General features: G+C 37.0%; 1 protein-coding gene across 1 annotated transcript in view; it reads right to left on the minus strand.

The window, feature by feature from the left end:
* The window catches only part of LOC131031607 (DNA topoisomerase 1 alpha-like), a 61,790-nt gene that overhangs the window by 44,526 nt on the left and 326 nt on the right, over window positions 1–16,938 (minus strand). Inside the window, exons 2-3 of the mRNA XM_057962765.2 lie at window positions 16,519–16,651; window positions 16,116–16,310 (exon numbers count right to left, since the gene is read on the minus strand). Of these exons, the coding sequence (XP_057818748.2) occupies window positions 16,116–16,310; window positions 16,519–16,651 (328 nt within the window). The remainder of the gene's footprint in view (window positions 1–16,115; window positions 16,311–16,518; window positions 16,652–16,938) is intronic.

The following is a 16,938-nucleotide window of genomic DNA, read 5'->3' on the forward strand; positions in this document are numbered from 1 at the left end:
CTAGGAGAGCTTTCTTCAAAGTGAACACTCCTCTCAATGAACACCTCATGTGTCTCAGGATCCATCAATCTGTATGCCTTAACACCCTCAGGATATCCAACAAATATGCAAGGCCGACTCTGTGGTTCCAATGCCTTGCATTTTTGTGGAGGTATGCAAGCCCATGCTGGACACCCAAAGACTCTGAAATGTCTCACAATCGGTTTCCTACCAGCCCAAGCCTCAAAATGAGTAATACCTTGCAAAGCTTTGTGAGGAACCTGATTTTGGATGTGTGTGGCACAATTGATAGCCTTTGCCCAAAAGGTGGGATCAAGAGAACGTGCATGTATCATACAACTAGCCATTTCTTTGAGAGTTCTATTCTTGCATTCTGCAACCCCGTTCTGCTATGGAGTGTATGCTACAGAATGTTGAAGATCAATCCCCTCAAATGTACAAAAATCCTCAAGTCTTTTGTTCACATATTCCCTTCCATTATCTATGCGAAGAATCTTGACCACTTTCCCTGATTGCTTCTCCACACGAGTCTTGAAGTCCTGAAATCTGTCAAATACTTCACTCTTATGAATGAGAAAGTAGACCCAAGTGAAGCGGGAGTAGTCATCAATGAAGGTGAGAACATAGCAGGCCTTACTAAATGAAGGTGCTTGAAATGGACCTGCTACATCGTTGTGAACAAGTTGAAGAACTTCCAAAGCTCTCCAAGCTTTCCCCTTATCAAACTTCTCTTTGGGATGCTTGCCCATGGAACAACCTGAACATACACCCTCTGAAAAACTGATTCAAGGTAGACCTGTGACCATGTCTTTAGTGCTTAGCTACTAAAGATAGCAGTAGTTGAGGTGACCAAACTGCTCATGCCATAACTTACTTTCTGAATTTGAATGAGTAAGCAAGGCCCTAGAAGGTGAACTTGGCACAAAGTGAGAGAAAGAATAAATCCTTGAGTTGTCATTGACTTGTCCCACTGCTACCAAGGCATCATCATCAAGTTCCTTTACCACAACTAAATCTGGTGTAAACTCAACCTTTTTCCCATTCCCATAGTGAGTGATTTGGTAGATGGAGAGAAGGTTGGTAGACAAGTTAGGAACATAGAGAACATTCTCAAATGTTCCATCATCCATGTCAACTGAACCTTTCCCTTCAACCTCTACTTGTGTATCATCACCTATGTAAATGTGAGGTACCTTAGATGGCTCCAATGAAGAAAACTGCTCCTTTGTAGAACCCATGTGATATGAGGCACCCGAGTCAAGTATCCACTGCTGTGAAGAACCTGTTGTAGCCACAAATGCTTGCCCTTTTCCCTTAGACTATGAGGAAGAGGAAGGAGATGAATCCTTCTTTGTGTAGGTGGATGGCAAGTTGATGTTGTTTTTCTTAAAAAGATTGGTTAACTCATCAACTTGCTTTGCATGGCATCGATGCTCATCATGACCATACTTCTTGCAATATGCACAAGTTGGTTTATCCTTCTTAGGTGGTGTCCCCTTCTTGGATGAGGACGAAAAATCGCCTTGTGATGGAGGGGATGATTGTCCTTTTTCCTGGTGTGGCTTAGACTTAGAGTGCTTCTTCTTCTTGTTGGACTCTTTTCCTTGACTTCCTTGATTCCCTTGATTAGCCACCAAAGCCTTGGAATTTGAAGACTTGAGAAACCCCATGTTCAACAACTTAGATTGTTCCAATATTAACATTTCTATGAAAGCATCAAATGAAGGCATAACATAAGAACTCCCCACTGTCAAATGATGAGTTTGGAAGCTAGACACAAATGCTGCATATTCTGGTGCAAGCTTGTCCAACAAGTTGAATATCAACTGAGCATCCTTTTTGTCAATTCCACAATCCTTAAGCTTTTCTCTTAGCTCATTTGCTTTGGTGACATAATCTTGGATTGTATCAAAACTCTTGGGATCCAATTTGGTGAGCTCATTGTCAATCTGATAACCTCTGATTTCATCAACTTGACCATACAATTTCTGAAACATATCCCAAGCCTCTTTGATTGTTTTACACTTCTCAATGTGAAAAATGAGGTCATCTGATACATACTTGTGTAAAGTTCCAAGAGCCATGCAATTATTTGTGAGCCATTCTAATTGAGCATTTGGATCAGCCTTAGGATCAGGTGGTGTTGTTATTGTTCCATCTATGTAATGTGTGAGACCCTTTTCCATTAATTTACTCCATACTTTAATTTTCCATGATGCATAATTATGTGGAGTTAAAGGTGGAAATTTATTAGGACTCATTGCAACAAAAATGGAAAGAGCACAAAGGGAGGCACAAGCACACAAGACACCCCCCCAAATTCACTCAATCAAAGAACCCCCCCCAAAAGTGATGATTTGGCACTTTATAAGTAGTGTGTATACAATGGGCCACTTGCAAAAAATAGCAAAGTGGACTTCTGATTTACAATTTTACAACTGCCTCAATAATGCCAAAAGAGACTCAAACTGATAATGCAAGAGATCTAACTAAGATCCAAGCAATTTACAAGTACCTAATAGGCCAAATAAGACCAATATCTGAAAGTACAATTTCCACTCAAAATCTCTAAAATCTGATCATAGATTATGAAAGTAGGCAAAAAAATATGCACTTTCAAAAAAAACGGCACCTGAAAAGGAGGTCGTATGAGCTCAAACGAGGCCTTTGAAGTTGCAGAATTGAGGATTGGACAGGTACAGCTGAGAGAATCCAAAAATTTTGAAAAACCTGTGCACCAAAATCAGAAAATAACCACACCACTGTGAAGATCATGAAATTTTAGCCCATTTCAAAAAAATTGCACCAAAAAAGGAGCAAAAATGAGCAAGATATGGCCTTTCAAAGTTGGACTGCAAAACTGAAAAGCTCAATGGAGAGGGGTTAAAAAATTTCAAAAAGCTACTGATGTGGCATTGACGTCAGCAATTCACTATCTTAAATTTGATGGCCGTATGATCATCATGAAAAATTTGCCTCCCTGTTGACTGGGCGTCCATATTGTACGGACTGCGTGGTGCGGGTGACGTGGCGTACGGACTGGACTGCGTACGGATTCTGATGTGCAAGACAAAGGTGGCCACGGGCCAGTGGCCTCCTGCCATGTGGTAGATGTGGGTCGGCAGTTTAAAAACTGTCAGCGGAAGGAGGCACTGCCGGAGAAGAATATCCCAGCGGGTCGGGAGCCGAGGGGGTCGGCGACAGCCGGGAGCCGAGGTGGCCGGCAGGAGAGCGAGGCGGCCGGCGGGAGGTGCTAAGCAGTCGATGGCATGCGGAGTGACCGGCGGGAGTTCTGCGGCGGTGGCGGGTGAGACTGGTCGGCATAGGTCCCGACGGCATGGTACACAGCGGGTCCGTCAATGCAGGTACTACCTGCAACACCTGCAACACACGCAGGGTACGGGCGAGTACGGGGGGGTCTACGGACCCCCAAGAAACAAAATTTTTTTTTGATTTTTGATTTTGATTTTGATTTATTTATTTTTTTTCCTAAAATTAATTAAAAAAATTTCGAAATCTGTACGATAATAGCCAAAATGGGGGAAAAAAAAATTTCTCACCAAAATAGGTCGACTTTATAGTCGAAATTTATGGAAACGGCTTCTCGGATTCAACGGTGATGTCCAAATCGCCGTATGACACCTGCAAAAAATGAAGATCCCCAAATCTGAAAATAGAAGCCTTCCACGATGTCTCCAAAAACCAATCAATGAAGCCCCAATAGCTCTGATACCATGTAGGATTTTGCCAAGATCAAGGGCACAATGAAAAGCATAAAAAGAGACAATAGAATGACAAGAACAAACTATATTCTCATCAATATGCAAATGATCAACTAGATTAACCAATACAATGAATATAGGCCTGCTTATATAGGCAAGGCCATATGGATGTACGAGCACACAATTATGACATGTGGCTCAATGAGAAACAAGGGTAGGTAAGAAATACTAAGGGTAGGTAGGAGAAATAATATAATATTCCACAAGAGGTGGATGACCCACCGAATGTGGAGTGTAACAGCAAAATAAGACCACAAAAGGTGGAATTTCTCCTACAAGCTCTATCCCTATGTGCACACTTCCCTAAGTGTCTCAAATCCAAACTACGAAGAGATGCATTATCCTAAGTTAACTTAAGTAAGTGTAATAATATCCAAAAAGAATATTTATTTACACCAACAACAATGTTGGGCAAACTTCCATCAATATGAAGGATAAGAGCCATGTAGCATACGATGGACTTATGCATCATACTTTACGAGGCAGACTTTCGAAGTATCACCAAGGGCAAATTTTAAGTGATGCTTTGGAACCATCTTCTAGGCGGAGTTTGGAGAGATAGGCATCTTCCTTTATCACCTTAGGTGGACTTTTAGGAGGCTTGCACACCACTCACCATCATCTCATTGGGCAGACCTTTTCTTGTTTGCAAGCACTACCAAGGTTGACTTTGTAGGCTTGGCATCATGGGCGGACTTTTCTTCACTTTGAAATCATCTTGTATGTCCAAGTAGGGAAAACTTTGTAGACTTTAGGAACCATCTTGCATGTCTTTCAAAGCAGACTTTGAGACTTATAACACATTCCTGGGTGGAGTTCTTCTTACACTTCATATGCCTTCGTCTTAGGGAAGACTTTTTAGGCATCTCCATCATCATGCTTGGCCGGACTTCATTTAGATTATGCACTTCAAAACTCCTTCATAGGGAAAACTTTATGCACTTAACTTCAAGGCAGACTTTGTAGACTTTAGGAACCATCTTGCATGTCTTTCAAGGTAGACTTTGTTGGCTTCCTTGCACCATGACCTTTCAAACACTTGGAACAACCAAAGAGGCGGACTTGCTACAATCAATACAAGGGCGGACTTGGAGATATTTGTAACCTTGGGCGGACTTTTAGAAGACCATCTAAGGATGGACTTCTGAGTGACTTGTACTCCAATGTTAGGGTGGACTTTTAGCTAGCCATGCTACCTTGGTTAGGAGGACTTTGGAGAAACCAAGAAGGTAGATTTTTGGAAGCTCAAGACCATCAATCAAGCGAACTTTGGAGAGATGAAGGATGAACTTCTTTGATGACCACTTACCACTTACCAATCCCCTAGGGTGGACTTTGAGACTTTTGAACACCTTTCACTTCATAGGGCAGAGTTTAAGTCTTAGGCTCCACTACTTTGCTTGGAGGGCGGAGTTTTGAGCTTCCTTCTTCATGGCGGACATTAGAGTTGCATGACCCTTTGGAGGGTAGAGTTTCAAGAGTTTATCACCTTGGGTGGACTTATTTGATCTCTCTTCATGCCATGCTTTTCTGATCTTGAGCACCTTTCACTTCATCCATAGGGTTGACTTTTGAAGACCACAACTTGGGCAGACTTTTTAGGCATCTACATAGGGTAGATTTTTCATCTCTCTCCATAGGGCAAAATTTCTCATGACCATCACTAAGGTGGACTTTGTGGGCATCTCCATCATCATGCTTGGGCAGAATTTTTTGAAGACTTGGAACTCAACCATGAAGAGGGTGAACTTTTCACCTCTTAGGAAGCTTGGAGGGCTGAGTTTAAGCTGGTTCAAGAAGGTAGACTTTTGCTTGCCTTAGACTTTCTCTGATGTCACCACGGATAGGGCGGAGTTTTGAGCTGGCCATAACTATTCACCTTCATCCCATAGGGCGGACTTTTTAGAACTTCTTTGACATAGGTATCACCTCAATTCTTCATGGCAGACTTTTTAATTCTCTCCATAGGACGGACTTTCAGCTTCCTGCCATAACACTCACCATCAATCCATGATTAGCCAGACTTAGAAAATATTTAGAAAGCTTCAAAATTTCACAATTTCTTTAATTTTAACCAGATTGAATTGAAATTTGAAATCCATACTCAAACAGACCATCTGAAGAGTCATGACCCCTAAAATGTAGGAACTTAGCTTTTAGGTCAAAACTTGGAAATTTTCGATCACGATCAAAGCAGGTCAATGATACCAGTGCAAACCCTAGGTTCCCATTCCGAAAAAGCAAAAAGAAGGCATCCCTAAAAAATAGGGAAAACTTTATAAAAATAGCCATACCGAGGATTGGGCTAAAAATGCCAAAATGAAACTTCCTAAAAAATAGGAAAAAGCAAAAAAAAAAAACTTTCTAAAAATAGAAAGTTGTTCAAATTCGTTCAAATCAATTGTGTTCTTCGTCCTTTGGCCTTTCTAGGCACTTTGACGGTATCCAAACTCTATTATCACTTGGCTTGCACACACTGGTTTTCAATCTCTAGGACTCAAACCATTCAAAACTTGACAAAATCGAGTAGGACTGAAGCAGAAGGCCATGAGCACTAACAAAAACCCTAGAAAGCAAGAAAGGAGAGGGTCCCCATCTTCAATGGGGCAATGTGTGAAAAAGGTCACAACAGGTCTCTTGAGGTATTTTCTAGGCATAGAAGTAAAACAAATGCATGATGGTATATTTATCTCCCAAGAAAAGTATGCTAATGAGATCTTGAAGAGATTTAGAATGCATGGTAGCAAGCCTGCACCAACACCAACAATCATAGGTTTTAAGTTGAGCAAGGAAGATTGCAGCAATAGTGTTGATCTCACCAAGTTTAAGAGTTTGGCTAGAAATTTGATGTATTTGACAACAACTAGGCCTGATATAATGCATGCAATGAGTTTGATTTCTAGATTTATGGAGATTCCAAAGGACAACCATTGGCAAGTGGAATCCTAAGGTATGTCAATAGCACCAAGGGATATGGAATTTTGTATAATGTTGTAAATGATTTTAGGCTTGTTGGTTACAAAGATAGTGATTGGGAGGATGTGTACATGATAGGAAGAGCACATCGAGTTGTGTGTTTCATTTAGGTTCGAGTGTAATCTCATGGGCTTCTAACTAAAACCCATTATTGTCTTATCAACAATTGAGGCTGAGCATATAGTAGCGAATGCAGCAACTTGTCAAGCTATTTGGTTGAGAAGAATCTTGGCAAATTTGAAGGAAGAACAAGAGGATGGAACAACAATCTTTTGTGACAATATTTCAACAATCACATTGAGCAAAAACCATGTGTTTCATAGAAGAAGCAAGCACATTGAAATCAGGTATTACTTCATTAGAAGTTTAGTTGATAATGGTAAAATAAGAATGAAGTTTTGCACTTCTGAGCAGCAGCTAACAGACATTTTCACCAAGTCATTGAGTAGAGACGACTTCGAGCACCTAAAGAGAAATTTGGGCATAGTTAATTTGGATCATATTGATTTTTTTTGTTGGCTCGGGACAAAGGGGGAGTGTTGGAATTTATAACTTGCCCTGAGCCCATATGTCAGCTCCCACATAAATTCCACCTACCTATGAGGAGTGCAATAGCAGCAACAACCTGGAAGAAGATTGCATTGGGATCTTCATCCCATTTGCTCCTAACATTAACAACAAGATTGCAAAGGAGTTAATGAAGGTAGTTGAGTTTTTTGAATTTGAATTTGAGGGGGAATTTTTGTGTTGACAACCCCAAGACAAAAGAGAGAAAGTTCCCCAAACAAGTTAAGGAGTAGCACAAAGAGAATGTGTAGAAGCTAGACAATAGTCTAAGTAGAAAAGAAGAATTTTGTAAACAGCAACAGCCTGTAGATGTGCGTGTGGTTGATCAGTTGAGCAGAGATCGTTCTTGATTGCTACTGACAGTATGCAGCTCCAAGTGAGCATTTGTTTGTAGTGATCTCTAAGAAGCTCTATTTTGTGTGGTTGAATGCAGCTCCTAATCACTACCTGTAGATTAAAAATCAGTAGTTATTTTTGAGTTTGTAGTTGTAGTTTTGTATTTTGTAACAGTTTCATTTTCAGTCTTTTAATAGAAAGCAAAAGAAATTTCATGTCTCCTAGTTTTATTGTTGGACTTTGTTGATTTGCATTCTCGGCTAATTGGGAAACAAAGTTGCAGTCTCTATAGTTTGGCTCCTAAGCTTGAATGCTCACAGCCCTTTATATATTATTTTTGTCACAATGTGCAGTGATTAAAAGAAGTCATTTAATTATGGAGTGGTTAAGATAAGAAGGAACAACAATCCATAAACAACATGCGATTTACAATCTAGGCTAGATAATAGGCAATCAGACAAAGGAGCAATTGCTTAGGAGCAATCAGACAAAGGAGTGCAATAAGACAAAGTGATTCACTAATTATATTAAGCAGCTGACTTCACATATTATGAAGGATAGTAATTATATGTCAGTGATACAAATGATAATGATAATTAAAGATATCGATTTGGTTGATACAATTTGTTAAAGACAAAACTAATTCATTAAGGGATATGTTTGTGCTAAAGGAAAAAGATTAACATTCAGCAGTGTTTCAAACATTGGCATTTATAATGCAGCAATCCGCAATGACTGTGCATTGGGCAAACAATTTATTATTGAAGAGATGTGATTAAAATTCTTCAAGAGATTCATTTACCAGGGAGTGCAATTAGTCTTAAGTCAAAAGGTGTGACTTGATAATAAAATGACATGGGTTCCAATAAAATAAACTCACTTGGAAAAAGCAGTGTGTATGGTGTGTGTGAAATACTAAGACATATCTACAGGCAGATTTGTAAAAGAAGAATAAATGCTAGATAAATGAGAAGTCATGAATATAAATGAAGTATGCAGTTTGTTAAGGTTATTGAGTGCATAGCTGAAAGGATGTGTTGTTTGATATGAATATCTCATTTGAAGATTATATATAATTGCATTTGAGAGATGCGAGAGTATGATGTAGAAAGAACATCTTCAGGAGTGTGTGAAGTATGTGAGTGAAAACAAGACAAACCAAGAACATACACTAGTTTAAAAGCGAGAAAGTTATATGAAGTTAATTGCAGACTTGAGGAGAAGTAGAAAAGGATTTTATTGTAGATTGTTGAAAGAGAAGATAATGGTCCTCTAGTGATTGATTCATGATTAGATTTTGGAAGACATCATAGCAATTTGTGAAGATTATTATGGCATACTTGCGATTAGTTGAGAAGGTAACTATAACAAGTTCCATGATTATTGCTTGAGGACAAACAGTATTAGGTGGCATAGACTGTAATGTCCCCACTTTGAACTATAATATAATAATAAATAATAATGATAATAAAATTAAAACACAAAAGAATAAAAATAAAAATTTGATTAAAATATAAGTTAAATATAATTAAAATTTGATTAGAGTTAATGAATTGTAAAAGGCATGAAATGATAAGTTGTGACTCCCCCAAATATGAGGTATATAAAGGAGAAGAGAACTCATTTGAAGAGGGGATCATTGGGGAATCAAAAATGCAGATCCGATTTGAATAAGAAGCATAGATTTGATTGTGAAAGTTTGTGTCCTGTTGATGTGGCGTTTATGACTATTTCTAACACAAAATAAAGTTTCTCAAGGGTTACTTTACTCTCTCTTGATCAAAGATTAATCGTATTCTAGGATTGCAGTAGGTTCAAAGGATTGACTCCAAGGTTCTAGTTATGCAGTGGACGTGACTCAATTGGCTTGATGTGATATGTGTTGGTTAAAAATTTTGTACACCTGGGAAATGTACAAATTTGTGGTTTTAGTCACAGTGTGTGAGTAAAAACTCTCCTAGTTCTAAGGGAAGGCTTCCCCTTTTCTTTCTACTTCAACAATTCAAAAATAAACTCTAACTCTAAATCTATTCTAAATTTGGGTGAAATTTTGTCTTGTTCTCTTTTTCAGAAAAAACCACTTACTCTTTTCTCTTCTTTCAGAAAAGAATTACAGCTGAAAGCACAAATGATTAATGAAGTAAACTAGATAAAGAAGCAAAGTTTCCATAAAGGCACAAAGTCCTTTGTTGCTTCTTCGAGACAGAAAAACAGAAAGAAAGCTCAAAGTCTTCAACTATCTACTCTCCTATCAACCTTTTTAGATGATTTTCTGGTAACCAAGCAGAGTATGTAGCAGCTCAAAGTCTAACTGCATGATGCACCTCTTATGAACAAACATAGAAAATAAAAGCAACACAAAGTCTGCAAGTTACCTTCTTACTTGGGTTCTTTACATTGGCTTCAAACATGACAAGTAGCTCAAAGTCTACAATGTCAAATTTTTAAAACCAATCTAAAACTCCAAATGCAATAAGCAGCTTAAAGTCTGCAAGATTGAGCTTGAATCCCTCTTGTATAACACCTCAAAACTCACAATCAATCTCCAGAAAATGTCATCACATAACACCTTGAATTAACAAAAAGTTTGAAAGCAATTTGCCTCTTTAATTGATTGCAATCTGATTTACAACTAAGCTCAAAGTCTTAGAGTTCACATACAAACTGACAGAATTTTGTTGCATTGCCAAAAGATAAAGATTACACTAGACCTCCTCAAGTATTTATAGGAGAGGAGCCTCGAGAAAAAGATGGGAGGATCCCAACTAACTTGAGAAATTCTTTCAACCACCATGACTTATTCCAACTACAGTCCTAATCTAACTCAACTTGTAGTTGCTTTACATGTAATTACATTTTCCAAGCTTGCAAGTGAAAGAGACACTTGCAATTACAAAATTTGTCTTTACATGTAACTTGTCAAAACAAAATTACAAATGCATAATTGAAACTATTCTGTGTCCGAAGACATGACTCTAACTACATCCTTTGGTTGTGATGATCTTCATGCTGCTTCATGATGCTAGAACTTGAAGTATTCAAGATTAGTGAAGACATCTTGAACAGGAACGAGAATTTGTATCCTTAATGATCTTTGTGTCCTCAGCCAATGAACTTCAATTTATCTTCTTGCTTCAGGTAGTACTAGCTTTTAAGGAGGGAAGTTTTTTGCAAGTCTGAAGTAAGAAGCCTATCTTTGTCTTGAAGGCATTCTATAATTTGCCTCCATGAATTGCTATTGTATCTCTTCTTCTTTTGTTCACTGATGAAGAACCCATAACACCTTATTCAAGATGAAATTGTTATAAAACAATGCCCATGCCTTGATTTGTTGGGTTGATAGATCATGTGTGCAAACAAGACTAACAGGAGAAGGGATAAATTGCTACAAAAATGGGCTCACAAGTGAATTTCAAGTTTTAGGAGGCTCATTACAAGTGCAATGTAGGGAAAGACTTTTGCACTTTTACTTGTTATCGGGGCTTGAAGACCCGATTGCATGTAACCCGATTTCAAGTAAACCTTTCTTGCATGTTTGGGAAATAACATGTGGATAACCCACTTGAAGTCAGGTCTTGAAGACTTGACTAAAGGTGTTCAAAGAGCACTTGCACATAGGAAGGAAAAACCCGATTGTAGGTTGTGCAGTATGAGGGAGAAAAATCCGCTTGAAAAGCAAGCTATAACATGATTTGTATTGACATTGCTAAAACCCGCAATTACATTACACGATTTTGCTTTGAAAGATCTTGCAATCGAGTAAAAAAAACCCGATTGCAAGTGAAATGCAAATTTCTATTTAAAACAATAAACTTGCATTAAAACGACCCCATGCACTTGTAGTCGGGTCTTAAAGGCCCAACTACAAGTGATGGTTTCACTTGCAATGTAACATAAAAGTCCCCCAACTTGCAAATAGGTGCTCAAGACCCGACTAGAGCTTTAGGAATCAAAACAAGGCCTTTTTACTTATAATCGGGTTATTTTTGGTTCATTACAAGTTGCTTTTTGAAAACAACTTGTAATGAAAGTTTTGAAATAACTTGACAAGTTCAAATATGACTTAAAGTCAATTTCGAGTTTCTAGGGACACATTGCAAGTTAATTTTTTGACTTTTAATTTCATTTACTTGCAATCACCTCAAAAAGTTCCTACCTGCAGTGACTTAACTTGTAATGAGATCTAAAATTTCCCCAACTTGGAATGAGTTAACTTGCAATGACTGCTATGAAACCCGAAATTGCACAAAAGATGTCCAAAATGAAGGCCAAAAGTAACCAAAATTTGCACAAAGATGGAAGATAAGCTCGTGGTTGATTTACCATCAAGAAATATAGACTTTTCACCTTGAAAAGTGTGCCTTAGAGCCTTAAAACTGCAAATTTTGTATTAAAATCTCCAACTTGCAGTGATTGCTCTCAAACCCAAAATTGAAGAGAAACCCAACTTTAAGACAATGAAAATTGACAAAAATAGAGGTAAAGGACTTGGATTCATCGTTGGATTCCTAGGTGATGGAAAAATGCCTTGGACAATGTGTCTAGAGCCTTAAAATCTCAAATTTCAAGCAAAAATATTCTACTTGCAATGACTGCTTTGAAACCCGAAATTGAAAAAAAAGCTAGGAAAATGAAGGCCAAAACTTAAACAACAATGGAAAAGACACCCCCTGATGATTTGACACTAACAAATGTGAGTTTTGCATCTCGTAAAACATGCCTTGAGACAAAAATGACACATTTTGAGCAAAAAATTGTAGGGGTTGTCACTTTTTTGAAAATTCAAAAATGACGACAACAATATGTCGATAATCCAAGGGGAGTTACATTTGAATCATTCTTTCACTTCTTTGTTGTGGCTGAAACCTCATCATCGGATGTGGCAATTCTGCAATGCTTTTTCTTCAAATAAAGTGAAATTAAAGGGGAAAATGGTTAAAGAATCTAAATCTACTCCTAAGGGCAATGATATCAATAGATAGTGCTCTAATGGACGAATTCCAAATGAACCAAATTTGGCTTCGCCAAGATTAACTACAATGCAATCTTCCAAGGATGTTGAAGGATTTTCAAATCGAGAAAGTGCATTTGAATACCATAAACAACACAATCCAAATGACTATCCACAATTGAACTAAGCACTAATTTAGTGGCTCAGGCTAACTTTACACTGCAACTTATAATCAACAAGATGCAAAAAGTATGAGCCATGGAAAGTCATCAAACACCATTACATTCTCCATTGAAATCAAAGCACTACTCTACTTCTACTCTAAGTGAGGAAGGTGAAACCATGCAAGTTTTGGAAAATAACTTAAGTGAAGACCATCAGAGAACAATGTTTCATTGTTATTATCTCAAAAAAATTATCGCAACAATTTCATAGAAATCTCCCTCCTTTACAAATGAAGGGGTCACCCCCTTATATAGGCTTCAAGCCTTGAACACATGCAAAACCCTAAGTAGGGTTTACCCTAAAAGATTCCACAAACATGATGCAACAAGATGGGAATAAACATTAATGACCCATTATGCCCATTACAATTGGTATCCAAAATGCATTAAATGCACCACTCTTCACTAAATTTGCTCAACATGCATTGAATATTCCTCCATGCAAAAATCGCCCCATTTTGTCATAAATGCACCATCATCCCCACATATGACAACAACATGCAATAATCAACCATGGTGCCATAAATGTGACAACTACATACAAAAAGATGCTCCACTACCTCAACATGCGTTGACTCGACTGCCATTTGGTCAAATATTCCGACAATTAATGCATCACCATGCTGACATGCATTCAATAGATTCTTGCCAAGGAAATGGACCCTGCCATCATTTATAATTTTCCTGGTTGTGCTTCATTAATGTAGAATATCTTCTTTGCATGTTGCCAACTCATCCTTTACAAGAATCTTTCCATTTCAGCCTCACAAAAGACATTTTGGAAGATTTTCCTACATTGGAAGAATTTTAACAATATTTTCCACTTTTGAAGGATTCTTGTATGCTAGGTTTTTGGAGAGAGAAAATTCTTGGACAGAGAAAAAATTTGTACTGGAAGATTTTTTTCATGCTATTTGTGTTCATCTAGTCTTGAAGGAGATTTTTGGTCAATTTGTCACTTTTCCTATTTTTTAGGAATTTTTTCAAATTTGAGTTTTGAGGTCTACAAGGGAGAAAATTCTCTTCCCTATCCAATTTTGCCATTGCCTCAAAAATTCTTCAACATTTGGGAAAATTTTCATGCCTAAGAAGGATTTTTTATTGTCTTTCCATTTTTGGAATGATTTCCACACTTAGCCATTGTTCACTCAGAAGCCTGCTTTTTCAAACTTTCCAAATTTAGAAATATTCAAGAATGCTCAGTCTTCAGTGCTAGAACCCCTACCTAATGATGAACCTACCAAGAACAGACTTACTATAAAATATTAAAATTAGGGCAACACAAGGCGAGACGACACTTTCTAAAAATAGAAACTTACTATAAATAGAAACTGCTAAAATAGTAAGTTTGATTTTCGGTGAAATAAAGACAATCTGGGAGGCAATGAAATCCCTAAAAATAGAAACTTTCTAAAATTAGAAAGTTCCTCAAAATTCGCTCAAATTTCACTAGTAGGTTCCTTGAAGGGTCCTGATTCCAATGCAATGTTCAGTTTTTTCAAAACCCTAAGGAAAAGGCCTCAAATATAGTCTAAAGGGCAAAACCCTAAAATGGACCAAATGAGTTCTAAACTTGCCCAAGTTTACTCAAACAACTTGCAAACTTGATCAAATTGACCCCCTAAAACTGAGGAGATTGACAAGACTGCCATGAAAAGACGCAACAAACAAAAGCCAAGAGACCAAGAGGGCATAAAAAGTAGGGGGTCCCCATTTGCAATGGGGCGATATATGAAAACGTCACATGTCCCTTTCAAATGGCAGAAATAATGAAGAGTTACACTCTTTCAAAGGGTGCTAAGGGTGTGTCTCTTGCCAAAGGCCATACATGAGAAAGATGTGTCACCTCTCCCTAACATGGAGAGATAAAAATGAAAGGAATCAAAATCACCCAAGGACAACACCATCGGTCTAGATAGGAAGAAATAATTTGCACAAGCCAACAAGTTCAAGTTTTAGACAAAGCAATACTCAAGGTAACATCATTTTGATTACTTACTAGAATCTTATTTGTATGTTGTTATGATCCACAGTCACAGACTTATAGTCATAAAATAACAATATTAAATAGCTTCATCAATCATAAGACAATGGGCACAAATCACATAAGCAGGGTAATATATTGAATACTGATTTCCAACTACCAGTAACTTACACAATCAAATTAATACTATCTCAACAATTAATAGTAATTTCACACAATGAATTCAAGCTATGTACAGTAATATGAAAGGCTATGTAATGAATCATGGATTCTCAAATCATTAAGAACATACTGATAAAAATATAAAGTATTTAAATCAGAATTACAATGCTTACTTGTGAGAAAGGGAATGAAGGTGTAATGGAGAGGTTAGGAGAGACTTGTAAGTTGGTTGTTCTAGGATGACCCAAAGGCATCTAGTACCTTGAGAGTACTTACCTTGAGGAGTCTAGCAACTTGGCTCCAACCTCATCCCTAACCCACAAGGTAAGCCAATCATGAAGAAGGTTGATATATGAGGAGAATCGTACAGTCACCAAGTGGAGCAAGAAGGTTGAAGGAAACAACCTCTCTTGGGCTTGGGTAGAGAGACTACACAATAGGCCTCATAGTATCCTCCTTCCCCACTTCATATTTACATAAATTAGAATTCATATCATAATGTAAAAACTTTATGCTTATTCATCAAAGGAATGTATCTATTTGTATATGGTTTTATTATTATGTGTAGGAATATTTATTTAATCTTTTGTTTCTAAGCTGACAAGGTATAATCTCTAACCCTAACTTTATAATTTTTAGATTCATAGGACAAAATTTAGAAGGGGACACTACATGGAAAGAGGTTTCATAAAGTAGCAGTTATAGTCCTTGCCTATTTGTATACATTTGTGAAATGCAATGCTGCAAAAGAATTCTACATTCATTTGAAAAAATCCTATTTCTAACATAAAGAATTGCAACAAAATTAACTAAAACTGCATTTAAATTGTAAAGATTTCTTAGTGATTTTACATTGTTTATATCCTTAGCTATGAAATTACTAAAAATGCACTAAGCTATACTAAAGTAGAAACTTACATCTAAATAAGAGATAGAAAAAAAGGGAAGAGAATGCAAATTTCCAACCGATATAGGCACAGGTGATAAACTAAATGAAAACATCCTAAAACACAACAATATCATTAAAAATTTCTCATAACATACTCGAGAAAAAAATATTCATACATTGACCTGTCTAATTCTGACAAAATGATTATCTACCTTAAAAATATTCATGTAGCATATTAACTCACCTTTGTGCTCATTTGTTTCTTCTTTTCTTCTTCTTTGAGATGCCATTGACAAATTGGGGTAAAGTCACAAAGTTCAAACTTTTGGATGACATGTTTCTTCCCCAAAACTTGCTTCCAATCACTCCAAAAGTTTTCTATAAAAATTGTTTTTGTAGCATAAGCTGTACTTTTCATCTTTGCAAATAAAGTGGCAACCTACAAAATCAAAACATAGAAGAATCTGCATATTCTTAGAATATTGAAAAATATTATAGATAACAATGTAAATAAATATACCAAAAAACAAAAAAGCTCAATAAACAAGTGAAGCACACTTACAAAATTTTTGAAAAAAGTAGTAACATTGTAGCATGTTACATAGAAAAACACAAAAAGGACAAAATCAAAACCAACAAGATCTTACCTCCTCTTCATCAGGAGAAAGATCAATTGGCTTCCCATCATAAAGCATTTTAACTCCATGTGGCTTATAAGGTGAAGGGAAAATTACTCCGTTGTGCTCCAGAGTTGTCCACTTCTGATTGTCCACTTTTGACCTTCACCAAGTATAGAAGGTAAATTTTGTGGACAAAAAAATAAGTTTTATTTATTTTATGTCAATAAAGGATGTAAAAGTTAACTTAAAACATTGTCAAGGTGAAGTGTTATCGATCAACATGACTGAGAAAATGGAGCACATGAGAGTTCACTCACCCATAAAAATAAGAAAAAGAAACTATTTTTTACTAAAGGCATACAAATGTCTTGCTTAAAGTTCCACTTCTAATATTAGTTATTATAATGAATCCTAAAGAGGCAAAAATCATTTGGGAAAAAATTCAGC

This window comes from Cryptomeria japonica, chromosome 2, assembly GCF_030272615.1.
Source record: "Cryptomeria japonica chromosome 2, Sugi_1.0, whole genome shotgun sequence".
Taxonomy (NCBI): Eukaryota; Viridiplantae; Streptophyta; class Pinopsida; order Cupressales; family Cupressaceae; genus Cryptomeria; species Cryptomeria japonica.